The sequence below is a fragment of the Parasteatoda tepidariorum genome, chromosome 2, assembly GCF_043381705.1.
Source record: "Parasteatoda tepidariorum isolate YZ-2023 chromosome 2, CAS_Ptep_4.0, whole genome shotgun sequence".
NCBI lineage: Eukaryota > Metazoa > Arthropoda > Arachnida > Araneae > Theridiidae > Parasteatoda > Parasteatoda tepidariorum.
Window position 1 is genome coordinate 25,548,806 of NC_092205.1, and position 21,862 is coordinate 25,570,667.

Consider the following 21,862-nt stretch of genomic DNA (forward strand, 5'->3'; position numbering starts at 1 on the left):
GCGGAAGCTAGGCCCACATTATGAAATCATTTATTTCCTTGCAGAGAGAATGTATCAGAGTAAGTAGCTGGACGGATTAATCAGTCTATCTCACGATCGATTGAATGAGTGTTAGAATCCCAGCAAAACTTCATACGTTTATTCCTTCAACGTATGGAGAGCTTCTTGTGATGTCCATGATTATTAAAATATTGATACCAAAAAAGCAAAATTTTTTATAACAAAAAGCTTAGTAGTTCCCATCGATGACGATTGATGGCACCACTAAATAATATAATAGCTCTGCGTATTTACTGTAAAATGTTTTAGGTCACTGCTTTGTTTTTCCTTCAGTTTAATCTCATCATAACTAATCCACATTAGTTTTTAGTATGTTCGCAGGAATTTTATTTCGAATTAGCCCATGGAATAAATGAAATAATGCAAGAATTATTTTTTCTCTACAATTTTTACCTGCCCCTTACCTGGTTCTTCCACTACGTTTCTCTATTAATGTATCTAAAATAATGTAAAATTTTTATTTAATAAAATTTGTTGCCTTTTTCAGTAGCTTTGCGTTACAGAAGTAAGCGAAAATCGTTTTTTTGGTAGCTCTTCCCATTACAATAAATATAAAATTTATTTAGTAGCTCTCAGATTGATACTATTGATGCCAACTCATTATAATCAATGAAAGATCAATTAAAGATTAACTAATTAAAGATCACCAAGATCCCTGTCTTCACGCTGAAATAAAAACGCGTGATAGTAACAAACACCAACATATGTTATCGAAAATTACAGAAATACTATATTTAACTCTCACATGCAACTTTAAATATAAAAATGCTTATTCTTATTTGTCCAAGCAGCATTTCAATTTCGAGACTTTTAAATTTACTAAACCATTATTTCATTTTCTGGCTAAATATTACTAATAATAATAATTTTGACATCATTTTTATGCACTAATGTTTCATTTTCTAACTGCAAATTACTATCCCTTAAATAAAAATATCATAAAATTTGTAAAAATACTCTAAATTTTTAGTAGCAAAAGTTTAGGCAGCAAAAGAGGTCGATACAATAAACTTAAAATTTTATGTTAGTGTACTCACATTTAAGATCTAAATCAGTCAAGCCTAAAACCCTGAGTCTAAGAAAAGAAAAATTTTAAACAACAGAAAATATTTCATTTAGGCTTAAAAATATAAATAAAACTGATTGGCAATCAAAATTCCTTTTTAATTATCAATAAAACGAGTTTTATGAATCTAATGAATGATGTTATCTTTTTAACGGAAATACTCATTGACAAGGTTAGGCCGTCTTTTAATTCTTGAACAGTCATTAAACTAAATTATTTTTTTTAAAATTAATTTTAGCTACAAAATATATTATTTATCGTTTTAGATGTGTGTATTCTTTTAATTTAACAGTTTAAAGTTCTTTTTTTTTAAAATATAAATTGGCTGTACTGAACATTTTCGTAAAGAAAAAAAAAGATACCAGGCGAACGTGAAGAGAAGACGAACTCACACGATCGAGTACGCACACGGACAAGAACATTAAATTTATTCTCACTTGAGAAATACAATTTTGTACTCAAATATTATTTTGATTTTGGAGTAAAAGATTTTAAGTATCGAATACTTGAAATTCAACATATTTATAAAAGCGCATCAGCTGGCGTGGCTGGCAGTTAGTTTACAAGTAAAGATATCTTTTTTTTATAAATTTTTTTTTGTATTTTATGACATTAAGTGATTGGTCATAATGTGATAATGCCGATAAGAATACACTTTTATCAATTCGCTCTCTTCCCAGTTTCATTGATCGACTGAACAAATCAACAAACTAATGGTAAACCAGTGAAATGTGTTGCCTTGAAGCAATTTATTTACGTTGAATTGCTTCCAAATGTGAAATTAACATTAACAGGTGGCTAAAAAATGGAATACTGTTGGTTATGTTGCGTTTTACTTTTGTGTGTTAACTTTAATTTCTCTGTTTCCGTCCAAGGTGAGAATATTTTTGATTTTTCCGATGAACCGAACAAAAAAGTAAAGCACACAATCACGAACTACTCCGAAAACATTCAACATGACTACGATTGGTGTAAGTACTATAAGAATTGCTCTATTCTTAAAAATTCTAATATTGCTTTTTGTTCAATTTTAGTAATTCCTGAATAGTTTCTTCAAATTAATCATTTTCATTTAGGAGAGAATCCTTAATATTTTAATTTATAATACTTTTTTGTAAACCAACCAACTCTCTCTCTCCTTATATATATATATATATANCAGAACGTTTATTTCATACTTTGCCTAAATAGCATCCGGCATTATATAGAATGCCTAAGCATTATATACAATTCCTAGGGAAAGTATTAATAATTCTCACATTTCATACTTTGCCTAGAAACATCTAGCATTCTATACAATGCCGGCGTTTCATACTATGCCGGTAGCATATATATATATATATATATATAGTCAGACCCCGCTATAGTGAATACGGTTTGTAGTGAACCCCACTCCCGGATATAGTGAACGAAATGTTCGGTCCCGTGCCTTACTTTACTCGTATGATGTTATTTTTTGTGGATATAGTGAACTTAAAAAGTGAGGTTGTTGGATGTTATGAACTTTTTTCTGCCTTCGACTGCTTTTTTTTCTTCATTTTTTTAAAATAATTTTGAAATGTCTACTTCAAAATAAATACTTATACTAATTTTTAAAACCATCTGTAGAGTGGAATGTAGCCTTAAGCATTTATTCTTTCTTACTTTTTTAATCTCACTTCTCCATCCCTAAACAAAGGCTAACACAGACAGATGTATAGACAAATTTTTCTCTGCATCAGCTAAAGATTATAAATTTTTTTTGCATATAAGATGAACAGTAATAAAAAGAAATAAAAAAACAAGTTAACACATTTTTTGCTACTAATTATTTTTCAGTCATTTCTGTACTTAATTTTATTAGTCATTTATTTAAATAATATATAATAAAAAGAAGGAGTTCAGAACCCTTAGTTAAAATTGTTTGCGAAATGGATAGTGAACTCCCAGTTATAATGAACCAAAATTTCGGTCCCTTGAAAGTTCACTATAGCGGGGTTTGACTGTGACAAGTTTTTTTTTAATTATATATTTTTTTATTTTTTTAGAAAAATGTTCATATTTCTATAAATAATGAAGCCAAGTTTATGAAACTTCAAGCAATTATTTCAAATACCAACCAAAGTAATCAATGCAAGTTATATGTTTACTATTTTATTTTCTGGCATAAGGTGTTCAATAATCTTTTTGTAATTTGATGCTCTCTCAAATTTCTGAACGTCTTAAGCCTTATTGCTGAGATTTAAAAAAAACGCATGAACTAAACAACTCTATAATTACAAATGGCTGGTCCAATATTTATTTGCATCAATTACATATTTATTTGCATTATTATATATTACATATTTATTTGCATCGATTATTCACATGTATCAATTACCTATGTGTATATATACTCTTTGAATTTGCAATAGCGTGTGATTGTGGCTATGACTCCTATGGGTGTAGTCGGAAAAATGGGGAAAAAACGTGTTTCTGCAAACCAGGTTTCGCTCAAGACAAGAACAAATGTGAAAGTAAGGAATTTTGCTTGTTTAAAAATGTAGATAGATCATAAAATCCTTGTTATCCTTCAAAGAAAGACATAAGTGTATGTATTTGTCTTAAGAGTAACTTCCTGTGATAAAAGAAGTTGAATGCAAGAGGGAAGTAACTATTTTCAAAAAGAAGCTAGTTAGAATCATGGCACACAAAATGAAGTGTATAGGGACTCTAAAAATCTCAATGAATAAAGATTTTAGCATTTTATAATACAATCGGAAGAATGTGCCTAAGTTAAATAATAAGGGGGAATTTATTACACAAAACTATTAAGTATGACTTCTAATACACTCTCATCAATGGGTCGTTAATTTGTGCACTGCTCTTGGTCAATACTGAACTAAAGGTTTTGAAGAAAAATATTTACAATAGTCATGGATTAGAATCTCTTCGTTAGGGAGCTAACCTGCTGGAGATTTTTCTCGATTTTCCTCACTATGAAGCATGAGTGGGAATTAGTTAAATTGAAGGAACTTATCTACTAAAGGGCATTTGACTCAAAACAAAATCCAGGAGTTTCTTCATCGGCTCTCACCAACCACAGTGCCGAATTAAACTACTCTCAAGTGGTAGAAGGACCACGGGTTTTAATCCCCTTGCTGTCGTGAGATTTTAGTAGTTTTCTTATTCATTTAACGCAAATGCTGGTTAGTTCGACTAAAAAGTTCTCCACGAAAGCTAGTTTGTCCCCAAACTTAATTCCATATTACCTTGTCTTCTGGGTTGGGTTCAAAGTTACAAAACTAAGGAGTTGAACTTTGATAGTCATGAACTTAGAATTGAGTCAGTATAAAATTAAATATAAAATTGCCCACAGTGACTGTATTTACCACATGAGACCCAGCGTCCAGAATATTGCACAACATTCGGCACAATTTTATATCTTTAAAAGTAATATTTTAACGTTTCTTTACCTGTTTGCATGTCTTCACAAACTAATTGTATAAAAATATAATTGGATTCAGCGTCCTAGGTCAGAATTTATGAATACAATAGAAAATTTTACTAAAGGCTTGAAATTCCATCCAAGTATCCTTTTGGAAAATTTTATGGCACGCAAATGCCTTATTATTTAAATCTAATGGACTTCGTTTTATGAAAAAAATGTAAAGATATACACTCTGATAATAGTCTACAATATGAAAAACATACATAACACTTATCACTTTTTATTTAACATTTAAAAATAATGTTAAAATAGCTATAAAATTAAATAACTCAATTTTCCTATAAAATTTTTTAAAATCATATTTGCGAATTTAATTTCTTCTACAGCCAGAATAGCCTGGTTGGTAGTTAGACTTGTGTTCTCATGAACGGGAGTTCGATTTCAGCTTTCGAAATATCTCCGTGCATTAAATGGTGACTTAATGGTGCACATTAAATCTGTCGGGGTCATTCCAAAATCCAATAACAAATCAATATCTTTGTAATTACTGAATTAGAGATTAATCGTTCTCTAATTCAGGTCAAAAAATACTATCTGAGAATGGTTTTAAAGTGTGCTAATGAATCCTCCCCATGAAACGGGTTGTTACGTATAAATGTGTGGCAAAGTGGTATTCTTGGTGGCCACAGGTGGCGCCACTTAAAAACAAGAAGTGCACCTTCTGCCTTAATCCGCTTGATTTCAAGGAGGCTTGTTGATATTTTGAACCGGCATATGTAACAACAACAGTTTTTTTTCCAATCTACTTATTAATAATAAAAAATAATTTTTGCTATCATTTAAAGTTTAAATCTCAAGAAGATTATAGAGACCTAAGAATTTTCTTAATTTGAACAACAGAGCTATTAAGATTTAAGCAGGGTGAAATAAACAAATAACATCCGAGACGTGTTTTATACAGAATGTGAGGATTATTTTCCCGTATATTTCATTTCAGAATGCAACTGTGGATTCAACTCTATAGGATGCAGTTTTATAAATGGTGAAAAAATCTGTGATTGCATAATAGGTTACGGTAACAACGATGGCATATGTCAAAGTAGGTAAACCTTTTAATTATAGATATATCATAGATCATAGAAGTGTCATTATGTGAAACACATTGACGTGATAGCTTCACACCTATGTAAAATTTAAAAAAAAAAAAAATTAATCTTACTCATGTACTGTGACGTCTGCTAAGACATAGCAATTTAAACGGCTCATAAATGACGAACATGCACATTTATGAGCAATATATAAAAATCAAAGTCAATTCTTATTGCACATTGTTCGAAGAAAAAACTTGTCTTTTGGCATAAGTTTAAAACCAATTATTGGAATTTTTCGTACTCAGTTTCTATCTTCATGTTTCAAGTGCAGACGTATATGTGATTTCTGAATGTTAAATTGGTGGAAATTATAGAATTAATGTGATAAATTATCGCAAAATACTTATTTAGCTATTATTCATGGTTCCAGATTATTGTTATCAATAACCGAATGAAAAAACAAGCAACAAAATAAAAAAAAAGTTGTCGCACTCCTTGTGTATGCGAAGAAAGTATTAGTTTTTAAAAACAACAACATGGGGAATGCTGGTTAAGGCCCTAGCTTTTCAAAATGTAAAGAAGAGGAAATTGTGGGTTTATTACCTATCAAAAAATTAACAAAAATCGAAGTATGAAGCTAAAAAAATGACATAATGAACCCTTGAATAACATATTTAATTTTTGATACATATCCCATCTAATTTTAAGTTCATACACGTCCTATCTAGATTTATGCGATACTTGTGCTAGAGAAGAAAAAAAATTTAAAATTTGCAATGTAGACAAAAGAAATTAAACAAAAATAAAGCCTCCTCCGAGACCTCTTTAATATTGTCTCATACAGAGACATCCATAACATCTGGAATAGAGACGTCCAGACCCAGATCTCTTCTAGAAATTTTCTCCTGGAGATTTTTTTTTGTATAGAATTCTTAAAAAGTGCAGAGCGTACTTAGTACAATATTATGTAATCTAACAATTACCAGGTTTCTTATAAGACATGTAGTTTAAACCTCCTGATCCGGTAAAATAATCTGCTGTAACAATTTAACACTAGAATCGATCAACAATGACTGCACCGCTATCTGTAGGTAGGTTCAGTACCGCTATGATGTTATAACTAAGTTTGATAATTTCTAAACAAAATAGTTCAAGAAGTGGATAGGGTTGGTGATGTATAATGGAGTTGGGGAGTTTTTCATGGGTCATATATTTCAGGTTTTTTTAAAACATGAATTCTGAGACGTGAGTAGATATGCTAGGTAATGCTGCTCTACCAATCTTTACGACCATGTTACGAATTGCCTCTCTTTCAAAAAAAAACTACTTCATTTACACATCGAGACTTGAGCAGTCATAGATTGACGAAAGCAGTGGCTAAACTCGACTGATCTAAATAAATCCGATACAGCAACTCTGGGATGAATTAGAAAGCAGATTATGTAGCCAGGTAATCAAAATTTTTCGCTTTTTGCCATTACTTTAGCTGTGATAAACACCTAGAAGTCGATTCCTATAGTCATCACCTACAAAGAAAAGAAGAAAAACTGGTTGTCATTGTAAAACGTGTACAACATCATGTAAATATCCCCCTCGGGAATCTTCGAGTTCATACTATTGTGTGCCTAGATACTTTCTTCTAAATAGCATATATTCCTCCCAGCAATTTGGATTTAGCTTTAATAACCAAATAAGAAACAATATCTCCTACTTCGAAATAGCAATGCATAAATCTCTCACCAGTTTAACCTTTAAACCTCGAATCTCCAAGTCACGTAACATTTAACCAACCTCTATCACGAGAGTATTTAACAGTTTTCAGCAAATAGAACTTTTAATGCTTGTCCTGGTTTTGATAATTATTTGAGCTATTTTAACTGTAATAAATGGACTACATGCTTGTAGTTTGAATAATTGAGTTGTTATTGAAAAATTATTGTTTCAGTTTGTGATTGTGGAGATGAAACTATAGATTGTACTTTTGAGAGATTTGAAAAAACTTGTCGCTGCTATCAGGGGACTGCTCAAATACACGGCAAATGTAAAGGTAAGAAAGAACTCCTTATTCTTCCTCCTTTTTCCACGTGTAACTCTTTTGGGCAAAAATGCATTAAAGCATTTAGAAGGAAAACTTTTTTCCTGTAACGATAATTTAACACTACTTCTCCTTTTTTTGAAATTAGTTGCAGGGAAACAGCGTTTGTATATCACATGTACCCGTTTTGGAAGTAATTCCATAAGTAAAAGTTATTAATATTTTGAGAGAAGAAAACTAAGTACTGCAGCTTCCAAGCATAAGAGTCTTATTAGATAGATGAATTTTTTCAATCATGCCATTGGTCTGGAAATTGTGGAGCTTTTACCATCGGGACCTCTCCTAACCCTCAGCAGGTAGCTACAGGGGTGCATTCCTTTTTTTAAATTTATTTATTCATAATTCATATTACTATTCCAACCTAAATGTGCAAACTTTTCTTACTTGCAGCAAAATAGAAAAATACTAAAATTTTAATGAGAATAATTCCTTAATTAGCACAAAAAAAACGTGAATCGAATATATTTTCAGCTCGCTTTAAGTAGTTGCCTTAATATCAAAATTTTTTCAATTTTTTACCCATTGGCAAAATGGGTCTTAGTTTGGGTATGATGGTGTTCGCATTTTATTCGGACGTCATCACACTTTTCAAGTTTGTTCAAGAATAATAGTAGACAATGCGCATGCGTTGCTATGGCAACAGCTGGTGCTTGATAATTCTTTTAGAATTCTTTTTCCCACTTTTAATTTTGATATGCATTAATGTGGTGAGTTTATCATATTCTTTTTATTATTAACTTATAATTGCTGGCTTGACGGTGACTTCAATATAAATATAAATATTGATGAAGGAAAAGTGTTTTGTGATGTCTTGAAACACGTACATAGGCAAGATTTGTAAACCAATCCGAAGATAAATAACAATAAAAACAGTTTTTGCAAACCATGATTTGAAGTTCTGTGGCGTTTAACGGATGTACCGCTACCCCTTTAGCTGTGATCTCAAAATTTAAATTTAGTAACGGTTACCCAGGCTATTTAGTAGACAAATATCTAATGAATTACAGAAAACTCTTAACATTTAAAACTCATTTTTATTGCAACTCTAAATATTCAAAAAACATAATTCCACACATTTCCAAGTGCTAACATGGGAATGAACACTTCCCTTTATATATTAACTAGCTGTACCCTGCGTGCGTTGCAACGCTTTCAATTTGAATTTGAATTTTGTATTTAAGTGTGTAAATGACATTTGCGATTATGATTTGAAATGCAAATTTTATTTAATGGTGAAAAAAAGCAGTTAATTCTCTAGGATATCATTAGTGCATTTTCAAACAGACATGTATGGTGATGCACACGGAGCATGAAACATATTTTGGACAATGATCTGAAATAAGACTGGATCTATGGTGACATCAAGAATTTCTGCTGATATCTGATCAGTTTTAGAAGGTGGTTTTTTTTCAATAAGCCAAATTAGAATGTGTGCCTGAGGCAATCCTCGTTTTTGCCATTCAATAGAGTACACCCAACACCGTGTCTCTCTAAAAACATGACGCTTCACAATGAAATCAAGTAAAGATTATCATTTTTGTTTGAACACACGTGCTGTAATATCATGACGATCCGATGATGATTGTCCTGGTAACAAAATATCTCTAATTTCAACCCAAGCAGAATTGCACGTAAATGTAATAAATAAATCTAGGAGCCCATATGCGAGAACATATGTCATTGCATCCTGTGAGTATTCATACATGTGCCTTGGAGTCCAAGGCACATGTATGAATACTCAGACATGTATGAATACTACATTTGCAGGGAGTCCAAGTTTTTCTCCCTGCAAATGTAGTCGGCAATATAATCATTTTCCCCACATCATTAGGATTAACGTTACCATCATTAATTATTGCATCCCGTAAATGAATGCATTCTTCTGAACGTAATTTGGTTTGATTTAATTTAATATACAGTAGGCGTTCAGTTTCAATTTTCGCATACATATCGACAATGTATTGATGAACTAATTGTCGACATTTTAAAGTATGATTATCAGCGTTTTGGCAATCATTAATCTATATGCATAAAAACTTATTGCACTTGCTTTCTTATTGGTTTTCTCGCCTGTTTGCGGACTTCTTAATTTTATGTTAAAATAATATCCCTCCTCTCCTCACCAAAATAAAATAGGATATTGCAATGCATCATATGATCGATACGTTTCTGAGAACTCTTTGAACGTCACGATTTCTGCGATGAAGAACTGTATCGCGGGAGGTAAATTCTTCGCCAACTATAACAATAGCCACTTCATCCAATGTTGGCGCATTGTATTTTTCTTTGTGGTGGCCTACAGGTGTTTTTTCAGCTCTAATAACAACTTTGTAAATATCGGATGACATTTAGTCTAGGGCAATTGTGAACAGCCTAATTAACTGATTATGTTGATCGAAAAATTTTTGTAATACGGTAACAATTTTTCGTTTAGTGCCATTGTTTACCTGACAACGTTGATTGACTTGATCATTTGTGTTATCCATGAAATAAATTTGTAGAAATTTATGATCTGCGTTAGGCATTGAAAGAAGTGATCCTTGCACGATGATAAATTTGGCCTTGCACTTTGAATGTTGGGATGTAATTCTCGTTCAGGATACGTGTAGCACCGAATAAAGTCATTTAGAAACACGAATTGTACCGGCGTATATGCGCCAAAAAATGTTTCGATTGGTTTGTTTGACCTGATACGAAGGTTGATAATGTCTCGGCAGGCGACGTAAAATCTTGTAGTTTCTGTATGCTTCTAGAACAGCAAATTTCAGCTGTTTCATTTTTAAATTTGAGAGCATTACAAAACATACATAATTGATATATTTCTCCGATGATGACACTTGGGGGAAGACTATAGTTTGTTGTCGGATCATAGTGAAATGCACTGAAATTCAAATCAGAGTATTGGCAGCGTCTGAATAGCGAAATGCGTTCTCGGTCGGTTTTCATTCTTGCTTCCCGTTGCTCTGATGTTTCCGACGAACGGGCTTGTGTAGTTCGTAGTTGATTTGTTGACAGTCTTCTTTCCTGTTGCTCAGACGTTTCTAAGGAACGGGCAAAAGCATTCTGTTCTCGATTAGTTTCAAGTCTTTTTCCCGTTGCTCCGATGTTTCTGAAACACGGGTAGTTCTCTTTTTGCGCGCTTGAGATGTCGACCGACTAAGAGCGATTTGCTTAGGCGGCATATTTTTGCAAATATTCTTTCTGACAACGAAAAAGAAATGTAAAAGTTGGCAGTGGTCGCAAATTTGCTAAATCGAAATATCACATACATATTTTAAATAATAAAAAGAGCAATAAAAATGAGATGAATAAGAAATATGAAAATTATAAGATTTAAAACAAAAATCAATTTTATAAATGAAAGAAATAAAATGGATGAATTCGAAAACTTTGCATAAATAAACAAACAAACTAATAGTTTTCAAATGACAACTGTCACAGCACTGAAATCTTCGAAAAGTATATTTAATTTTGCTAACCTAAAATTACGTACTAAATATAAATATTTCTGAAAACGTGCAATTTGAATGAAATTTGCTTTTGTCTTTATATTTATTAAACAGTTTTCACAGTACTGAATCCGTGATACGACCAACAATTAAGAAATCTATTCTCGTTGATTTTACTTGCTTGTGCTCACCTGACATAAAGAAAAGCGCGAATTAAAAATTAAAGTATATGCAATTTACTTTAATTTACTTTTCTAAATGAATAGAGTTATAAGATAGAAAATATCACTGTTGTTATCTTCAAGATATTTGAAAATTGAATCGTTTATAGCAAAATTTAAAACAATGGCTAGCTTTTAACCAATCAGAAAATTCCATTTCGACTTTCACTGATATCGCTGGAACGGTTTATCGCACGGGATAAAAAGTATCCTATGTCCTTCTCCTGGCTCTAAACTACCTCCCTGCCAATTTTCAGCTAAATCGGTTCAGCCGTTCTTGAGTTATAAGTGAAGTAACTAACACGACTTTCTTTTATATATATAGATTAAAACAACATGCAACCTTAAAACACTCAAGCTTAACCTTCAATTCATACAGTTCAGAAAAGACATTTAAGAAATAAAAACTGCATTTAGCATTACTAAAAACAAAGACTTGGTTTATGATATCTATAAATCACACTTAAATACTCATTGTTCTCCTATACAAAAAAAACACAACGTAAACAATTCAGAATTTACGGTAAATGATTCCTCTAAAATGTAAACGAAATAAAATTTAAAGTTTTATAAGTACCCAAAAGAATTTACTGTTTGCCCTCTGGAACCGCCCACCGGAATGGTAGATGAGCTCGTGGACAACCTCCTTGGCTCGGATCTCGAAATTTCTCCAGCTATTCTAACTTCAATAGGCTTAGGCATGCAGAAGGGGAACACCGGACTCCCAGCATAGATTCATTCGGACTTGGCCCACCGTCTCGAAGATGCCGGCCTTCGGCTAATCACGGTCGTTCCTCCCGCTAGAGACTTCAGTTTAGCTTTCCATAAGTTCACGATCCACCATCTCCGAGGTACTGTCACGGACCACTCTTTCTGCGGACAAACTCCGTATCCTCAGGTTACTGCTCGGGTTAACTGCTTACTGCCTCGCTCTTCAGTTCTCTTTTATCCTCCCTTCAGCAAGGCGAAAGAATCTAGACTGACCTGTTTACCACGTCCAGAGTCATCCCGCATCCGGTGGACGTCAGAACCAAAAAAAAGATCCCTGAGAAAAAACAGTCATAAACCCACTAATACCCTATAGAAGTTATAATACCATCCTCAATAAATATTAATAAATTTAGTAACCTAGATTTCACCCCAAAAATCCCATTTTAAACGACTAATTCAAAATTTCTGAAAAAAATATCGTTATTATGATTGAATTTAAACTTCACCATAGTGGTACCATCTGCAGAAAAATAATCTATCTTTAAAAGTATTGGGAAAAAAAACTATAATAAATTTCTATTTATTACACGGAGTCAATCTAGAAAGAAAAAGCATTTAGCGAATGGGTAACCAGAGATCGTAATAAAGCGATATCATAACTTCTTTGTTTCTCTTTACTTATTTATTTTTGACTTTTTTACTGAAAATTTTTGTATATTTTAAAAAGCTTATTTTGAATTATAAACCTTTAAATTAATTGCAAGTAGTTTATTGGAATACAAATAAATGTTTTGTTACAGAATGCAACTCTGGACGGGGCAGCAGAAATTGCTCTTTTGATTTTCAAACTGGCAAAAAAATATGTTCATGTTCTGAGGATTATAAGCAAAACCATGAAGGTGAATGTGAAGGTAAGTCAAGATATTGCTGTAACAAATTTAGATCAAGTAAAACCATTCTCGAAGGCTTATTTCCAGTTTTATTCAGTCTGTTTTTAAAACTGGTCCTCAGAACAATTATATTAACTTTACTTCTATTCATTTTTTGTTAACTTAAAGTTATTTAGTTTACCAGATGATAGCTTCATTTAGTAAAGATGAGGATAACAACGAACGCTTTAACTCCTTACTTTCTTTTTTACCAAAACTCTTAGTTTTAAAATTCTGATAAGTGTGAAATATTTATTACTTTTATTCAAGTTGAATAAAAGACATTTTATGAGCTCATTATAAAACTCTTTCTGCCATTTTTTTTTTGCATTGCTCTTTATACACACTTTAGAGAGGAGTAATTCCCAGTGCAGAGTTTCAAAGTTATGTTGGCATGTTTTCCGGTCACAATTATGAATGGTATAAAGACCATCGCCAATAGCTCTTTGTGATGTATCATTACGATGTAACTTTTGGCTTGTTTATTTAATTCTTTTTTACAAAACTACTGATTTCAACGCAAAAGGAAAATTGTTGTAAATCGAGTGCTTTTTAAATAGCATGCAATAATTTTCTAAATAGTAAAATACAGTTTCCTAACTTTGGGGAGCGTAGTTCTTGGACAGGATGTTTCACAAATGTTTCATTTCTCTTTCTTACCAGCGTTGAACAACGGACCCATTTTTGAGTTTACAGCTATCAATGTTCAAATCCGTTGTCTTGTAATTTTTAACCCAACGAAGGAGGCAAAGGAGTTATTTGGAAGTCACTCTAAGAAGTCAAGCATGAAGACAAGCTAGAGCTAACTTTCGTAAAGGAATTTCTGATGAGGAGTTTCTATTTGTATAAGTTTTGACAGGGGTCAGTGAATGAAGTATATATAAATGGGTACAAAGTTTTCGAGCCAACTCAATCTGCAATAAATCCCGTGGAAGACTCTTTTGCTATGCTAAGTCCTCTCTTCAGCCATCTTTTCATTTTGTCATGTAAGTGGCAAAAGACCATATGGCCCATGACCACTATCTCAATGGAGTTTCCACCTTCTACCTTACAACATGTCATGATTTCGGATTATAACCTGAGTAACTCTGGTGTTGTCCCACCTTGACAAAAGTTGACAGATTTATGTCCACTGGGAATGTAACCATGTCCACTTGGACGCAAACCGATTATCACACCTGACTGACAGAAAGAAAAACTTGGTGTGGTGTCCGCCTAACAAATAAAATCTCCATGAGTGTGGCATTGTTCAGCTATCATAGCTTCATAGGTGTCAAGTGCTAATTTTCAACTAAGTATACTGTTGTAACCAGTAAATAAATATTTGATAAAAATAAATTAGAATTTTTCAAATTTATATTATAGTCTTCTAGATGACAGCCGAGCTGCATTGTTTTATCGAATATTTTCTAAGAAATATGAAGCTCGTCAATAGCCCGAAAGGAAATTCTTACTTTGAAAACCTCTGATCAACTTTAATCACTTGTCATTGGAGGAAATTTAAAAGAATAAGCTTCACAAGTAAAATGCCCGTAGAAATGTATATATCATAAAATCAAACTTCATAAAAATCTAGATTTTTTTAGAAAAAAAACTGAGATACATGAATATCATTAATGCCAGATGAAAGAAAAATCAACTAAATATGCAGAAAAAATGTAGAATAATTCATTTATCATCAACATCCTTGCTTTGTTATTAACATAATGAATTGTATTAATTTAGTACGCAATATCTACTGTGCGCAAATTTAAAACGATATCACCCTGAACAACTTTCATTCTAATGATCGAATTTTCCCGTACTAAGTGTTAGTCTTAATGATTCCTGAGGAGGGGATTTTAAGTATGCTAATTTATTAGCGCAAAATATTAATCAAGTTATGAAATCAGGCAAAAAAGCATACTTTCTTTGAATAATCATACATGTATGCGCATTGTATTGTATGTAGGATGGTTGCTGAATTTACGCATAAAAAAGAGTAAAAAAAGTGGCGTTCGCTAGCGAAAGTAAAAGTAATGCAGATGATTTTTCCAATTATGAAAATGTGAACATATACGAAGACTAATATTTAGCTTTTTTCATTTTGCCGAGATAATTATAGATTGTAAAATAATGGTAAATTAAACAGTTTTGCACATAAAAAAAATTAAAATTTCAACTTGGAACTTGTGTGTTATGTTTTATTTTAGTTCCTTGTATTTATAAGTAAAATGAAAAATATGATGATTTTTTGCATTTTTCTTCAAAAAAATTGGCAACTGAAGCGGTTAATTTTCAAACTTGTTTTACGATTTTCATCAACACTGAACAGATATCTGGTATAAAATACTCTCCATTAAAACAGAGTTCGTAAGTTTCCCAAGATTCTGAAATGGTTGCAGCAAAACTAAGAAGATAGAATGCATTTTATTACGTTTTCATTCAAAGCAAAGTTAAATTTCATTAACTCCAAATATTTGGTTTCAAAACTTAATTTAAAGTGAAAGAAGATAACTTCATACTTACAATATTACAATATTCATCATATTACTAATTACACATTTTCTAACTTTTTTAAGGACTGCATGAACCTTGTTAAAATATTAAAATACAGATGTTTACTTCGACGAGCATAAAATTCTGTTCGAAATAATGATTACAGCCTAAAAGTAACATTGGGCAATTGATTATCAAAACTTCATTAGCTTTAAAAAAATAGGATGATAAAAAAAAATGTCGACATGCTCCAATAGCTCAAAAATCATCCATTTTCAAGGCTCAAAAGTGATGAATGACTTGTGACGTCAATTTTTGATCGCCCAAAACGTACCGACTTTGACATCCTCATATTTTTAGAAGTCAAAGAGGTTTTATCTATTCACCTTAGTTTCTTGGTATTATTCATTTAGTGTCACGGTATATTAAATTACTTAACGCGGCATTAAAATAATTTTTACGTAATATAATAACATAGGCTCATAGATTGCAAAAATAATAATTAATCACGACTTTCTAAAAAAAATCAATGCAGTACAATTTTTTTACTACTAACATTAAAAACATTTTTTAAGCATGTCAAAAAAATTCCGTTTACAATTGAAATTTCAGGAGTCGAATTAGAAAATGAAATGTCTCCTATTTATTCAAACAATTTAACATTTCCGTCCTACTCGATGTTGATGAAAAAGTATTTTTTTATTTATCGATTCTAAAAGTTTCTCCAGATATATTTTAAGGCAGAAATGAAGCTAGGAACATTGAAGGAACTAAAAACAATGGAAATCTAAATAAATTTCCGATATTATGTAGAAGAATGTAAAAGAGATAATATAATATACATAGCAAAATACTAAATTTCAGAAAAATAGGCCAAATAGTTTCTGAGAAATTTAATTTTATTTATGCCAGTTTTTTAAAAGTCAATTTCTCAGGACCTTTTTGCCTGACTTTGCTCAGATTTTGTATTTTGTCTTTTGTCAAATGATATAAAATGATATAAAAAATTATATATTTCATTTTTGTCGATTTAGTATTAAATAAAACAAAAAGAGATAGTTCTTACATGAGCTTTTTTTTGAAGGACATTACCTTTGAATGAATGGATTCTATTATTGTGCACTAAATATTTTCGATTCGCTTTAGTAGTAAAATTATCTTTAAAAGGTCAAAACTTTAAACTGCTCCCTTGACTCTATTTTTCAGGTTGTAGTCATCCCTATGTTTTGAGGGTCAAAAATTTAAATCCGTCAAAAAAAAAATTATTCGGGAAAGTAAGTTTTTGCGTCTGATTTCTGAACTTCAAATAGTGTTTGGGCAATCTATAATTAGTAAAATTAAAGTCTCCTAGTGGACCTTTAAGATTAAGTTCTAACACATGAAAATCCGACCATTAGATCGACAGATATTCATGGTGTTCCGTTTATTCCCTTTGCGCACATTTACATTTTATTCATAAAATCAAATTTACATTGAACTTATAAATTTTATTGAATTTGTTTTGATATCTTTACTTACAAAAAATATAGCTGTTGAAATCTTTACTTTCTCTATATTTGTTTGCTAGCATTTTTTGCTATTAATTGAATTTATTTTACAGAGTGTGATTGTGGATATGATTCCAAAAGTTGTGAGTTTGAAGGCAATGAAAAGAAGTGCATTTGTAAATATAAATACATATATGTAGTTTCTAGCGGCAAATGCGAAAGTAAGTTGAAAAAATTTTATAATATTAAGATATATAATTTTCCATAAGTTATTCTAAAAGTTCCTTTGTAAATTTTTGGTCAGAAGAACAACATAAAATATAATTTTATTTCTAACATGCTCTATGTCTCTTTCAAATCTTTCAACAGGTTTGGAAAAAAAAATAGTACAATATTCTTGAAACAAGTTAAAAGCTCTGATTACTAATTTCAATGCTTGCTCCACATTTATTAATGTCTTAAGGACTATATTATTGTTTGAAATATTATTGTATCCAACTAATTTTTAAGGTAAACAGAAGAATTTTAATTTAATTTAATTAAATATAATTGTTAATTAAATATAATTATTTGGTCAAGTAAAAAATATTTAAAAAAAATGAAATTAGAAAGCAAAGACTGTTTTCACAAAAAATTAATAATGTTGTTCTAATTCCAACTAAAGTTCATATTTCATATTTGTGTATATATATTATTGGTCACTAATTTCCATGCCTGCTTCGTGTTTATAAGACTGCCTGCTAGAGTTTTTAAGACTATATTATTGTTCGAAATATAATTGTTTCTCACTGATTTTTAAGGAAAACAAATAAATTTTTTTATTTTTAAAATATAATTGTTTGATCAAGAAAAAGATATTTAAAAAAAAAATACATTTAGAACGCAAATAATGTTTTCGTTAAAAATTTAATAAAGTAGTTCCAATTCCATTTAGTTGATATAGATAATATTTTATACTTGTGAAATCTTTTATGCAATGAAACTAAAAAACAAGTGCGGACAGATCTTTTGCGACTTGTCGGTCACAAAATTTGAAATTTTAAGCATCACTCCTTTTTTACAAGAAGAAGCAGACCACAAAAATTTCGCATCTCTTTCAAACAGAGACTGGACTCTAAATTTCAATTTAAGGGCTACTAAGGATTGTTTTGCCAGTCAGCTCATAATTTATAATCTTATATATTACCATAAAAACTACGTATATTGTATTTTTTTTTCTTAAAAGAGTTGAAAGATTACAATTGCGATAAAAATGGTGGCTTTATGGCAAGCATTTTTTAATATTTATTTTCCACTTCAATGACTGAGACAGAATTTATATAAAATAAGAATATGGGGAGAACGTTAGTTTTCTTCATTTTAAAACCAACGATATATATTCATTATTTCAAGTAAGAAGTGCCAGAAAAAATCGTGCAAAAGAATTGAAATTATAACAAATTCCTCACAAATCGGAATTAAAATAAAAATTGCGTGAAATCAGAAATGAAATTTACTTTTTAGAAGGTCAAAATTCAAATATTTCGTATTTGAATTTTGACCTACTAAAAAGTAATTTTTAGCTATAGAGGTGATTTTTTTACTGATTAAAACAAATAGATTTAAATCAACTATAAAATTTAATTTACGTAGCTCAACGTGTGTTGTGATTTTAAGAAAAAAAAATGCATACTTACTTTCTTCTTCTTCTTCAGCACGACAGCCCCTTACAGGCCTTGCCTGCCTCAACCACACGTAGCCTCCAACGCCTCCTGTCCATGGCGACTTACTCAAGAGCATGGCATACTTACTTTTCCGTTAGAAATTTCTCGGAAAAATTATTAAAGAACAATTTATTAAATTTTTTTTCACCACATTCAAACAAAACAGTCAGATTACTAAAAATAAGATTGTAATCAAAATGTTAACTGTGAAAAAAACAGCTAATTATCTGCATTCACCTAATACGGTTAAACATCCAGAATTTTAAGAATTTATTTAGATGTTGTCAGACATAATATCTTCATATTCATATTAGCATTTCTAAAAACTTTATTAAATTTCTTAAAATCAACTGAAGAGTTGAAAAAAGATACTAGAAATGAACAGTTTCCTATTAGAAATGATATATTGACATAAGGTTGTCCTTAACTAGTAAAATTATTTCTCTTTCATTTCTTTCTATTGTGTTTTTAGTTAATGAATTTTGATGAAGTGGTTAAATATTTTTTTCTAGGATGTGATTGTGGGCCGATGGCAACTTCTTGTGAACTCACCTTCGACAAGTATACTAGATGCAAATGTTATTCTGGTTATGTTGCTGAGAGAAACAAATGGGAAATGGATGAATTTTGCAAAAGTAAATGTTATATGTCTCTTATTGAGTTAACATTTAAAATGCAGCGTAATTTTGCATGTGTCCTCTTTATAGAGCAAATGTTCTTTATATTTTTCGTATAAAGAATAGGCGTCTCATTGTTGCGTGATTTTTTCCACTCCCTATATTTTTTCCCTCTTCATTACCCAGGTTTCCTCAAATCTTACTTTTAGCTTGCTTTATTCTTTCATTCTATATGTGTAAATGTTAGTAGTCGTTATTGCCAATCATCCACCTACTTCCGTGTTGAAAGGTGCCAGACTGCCATAGGTGCCATATATATATATATATANGTTTAACCACTAAAACTGTGACAAGAGATTTTTATATATATAGATATATATATATATTTTTTTAAAGAAACGTAATGCCACTGTAAAATAACAAGATTTTCTGCACAATTGGTGAGCATAGGGAGGATCTTAAGACATCTATACTATTTAAAATTGTAGAACATTCCGTAGTCAGTTCGAAAAACGGGTATTCAGCTAAGAATAATGTATATAATCCAGACACATTTCCGTAAAAAGTACTCAGTTCAAAATAATTTTCTTTTAGACGCTTATAGAATTATAGCACATAATTGTAATACTTAATTTTTTTCAGTTCCTTTTCCTTCTGGTTGGAGAGTCGCCACCTATATTGTATCTGTATTTTTTGGAATCATCATTGTCGTCTGTGCGTTACTCATTTGCTGTAAAAGATGTCAAACTGATTCATGATTCAACTGTGGAATATCGAGTAAATAGCTTTGGTTTTAAAATTAGTGTTATATATTGGGTTGGCATGACATCAATTTTGTGAAATAAAGCTTAAATAAGCTTGATAAGCTTGTGAAATAAAGCTTAAACTTAAAGCTTGCAAAAAATGAACTTTAATCAGCCAAATATCTCCAATTTTGTTCATATGTATGCTGTTAATATATATATACCGCCATTTATATAGACACTTCATGATTTAATATTGATTTCAGCAAAATGGGCCATTGCTAACAAAAAACTCAATCAATTGCTGTAGGAGACAAATATTATTACTTAAAACTTTACTATTTGAATGTTTTTAAGTAATTGATAATCCGAAAGGTCGAATCTTACGCGATCGCAGCACTACTTCTCCTCAACAAAGCTATAATAATTTTGTACTACTTGCAAAAGATGTGTGATGCTTCTCATATAGTATATATATATATACAATAAAAACATAAAGACAAAAAAGATTAAAAAAGAAGCAGAGAAAAACGAAGAAAATGAAGAAAATTAATAAGTTTTCTTTTTATTAATCTTTATTATTTTCCACGTTTCTCTATATTATTAACTTATATAAAATTAACTTAATAAAATACAATTAGTTTGTTAATCAAACATACACACACCACAGAGAGATAAAAAGTAGAATTTGAACTAGGCTAAACATAACAGAAATGAATAAAAATTAAATATTACGGAATTCTTTTATGCTTTGTAACAGTTAATTTCTGCTTATATGAAATGCTCAGCAAAATGCAAGTGATAACAAACTTTGACCTTCTCGTGCTTTGTTGTAAACAATCTACCATACGCCAAAATTAGTGAAAAAATTTCTTGAAATGGAGTAAATGCATATGGTTTGATGTAAGCTTCCTTAATTGTTTATGTTCAGAATTAACTATCTATACCCTTTAAGGTGTGTATGGAGGCTTGAATAGGTAATGATTCGAAATAAATTATTTTTTCATGCAATTTTTAAAGTTTTTCAAAATTTATATTGGATCCCATTCTTAACAATGACAAAATAAAGATTATAATAAAAAAAATCTGATTGACAAATACTAACTGATTAACCCTAACTAATTAACAGATGCTACTTTCTTATTGTAACGAAGTATTGTTATGTATTTTTCAGATTTATCATAATGTCTACAAAATAGAAAAGGGAAATAAATAAAATACAAATAAATTAATAAAAAAAATCTAACACAAAAATAATGAAAAAATAAAAAAAAATTTAAGAAAAAAACTAATATTTATATGTATATTATAGGCTCCTGATCAATTGGACCAAAAGCGATAAAATTCGATATTCAGATAGTTCGAACACACGGAAGGTCACTGTCGACATTAGAACTTTCTCTGACAAATCGTTCGAGCGAGATGAGCGAAAAATGAAATGGAATTTTCTGATTTCTTCAGCGTCAGCCATTGTTTTAAATTTAACTATAAACAATCTAAGTTTTCAAGCATTTTAAAGATAACATCAGTGTAAGATACAGGGGGGTGGACAAAATAATGGAAACACTTCTATACCAATACATTTTTTCATAATTCTCCTGAAATAATTAGAGAATCACTCTGCAACTGCAGAAGATTAAATAAATAAATTATATGTTATATATGAATTGCATATTAATTTTACTTGTAGAATAAAATGAAAAATATATACTATTGCAAATAAAAATGGCATAACCTTGATTCTCTAAACTATTATAAAAATTTTATGTTTTTAATCATGAATTCACATTGATTCATATAAAA

At 30.6% G+C, this 21,862-nt stretch overlaps 1 protein-coding gene across 2 annotated transcripts; it reads left to right on the plus strand.

Annotated features, from left to right (window-relative positions):
* Positions 1-1,787: 1,787 nt before the first annotated feature.
* LOC107455458 (stabilin-2-like) lies at positions 1,788-21,621 on the plus strand. Of its 2 annotated transcripts, XR_011636115.1 has the most exons (9): positions 1,788-2,097; positions 3,520-3,621; positions 5,533-5,634; positions 7,572-7,673; positions 12,903-13,013; positions 17,110-17,217; positions 19,212-19,334; positions 19,959-20,152; positions 21,453-21,621. XR_011636115.1 is itself a non-coding variant. In XM_043051462.2 (8 exons), exons 1-8 carry the CDS (start codon positions 1,932-1,934, stop codon positions 20,072-20,074), a joined length of 930 nt encoding a protein of 309 aa, XP_042907396.1. In that variant the 5' UTR covers positions 1,788-1,931; the 3' UTR covers positions 20,075-21,621. The 2 variants fall into 2 exon arrangements, 1 of the variants encoding a protein (XP_042907396.1); XM_043051462.2 differs by having other exon boundaries at positions 19,959-21,621.
* The last annotated feature ends 241 nt before the right edge of the window (positions 21,622-21,862 follow it).

Bases quoted from the DNA above. Each gene is read 5' to 3' on its own strand.
- LOC107455458 (XM_043051462.2), top strand. From the start codon at position 1,932: ATGGAATACTGTTGGTTATGTTGCGTTTTACTTTTGTGTGTTAACTTT. The intron at 17,218-19,211 runs GTAAGTTGAAAA...ATTTTTTTCTAG, and splicing joins TTCTAGCGGCAAATGCGAAA to GATGTGATTGTGGGCCGATG. The intron at 19,335-19,958 runs GTAAATGTTATA...AATTTTTTTCAG, and splicing joins AATGGATGAATTTTGCAAAA to TTCCTTTTCCTTCTGGTTGG.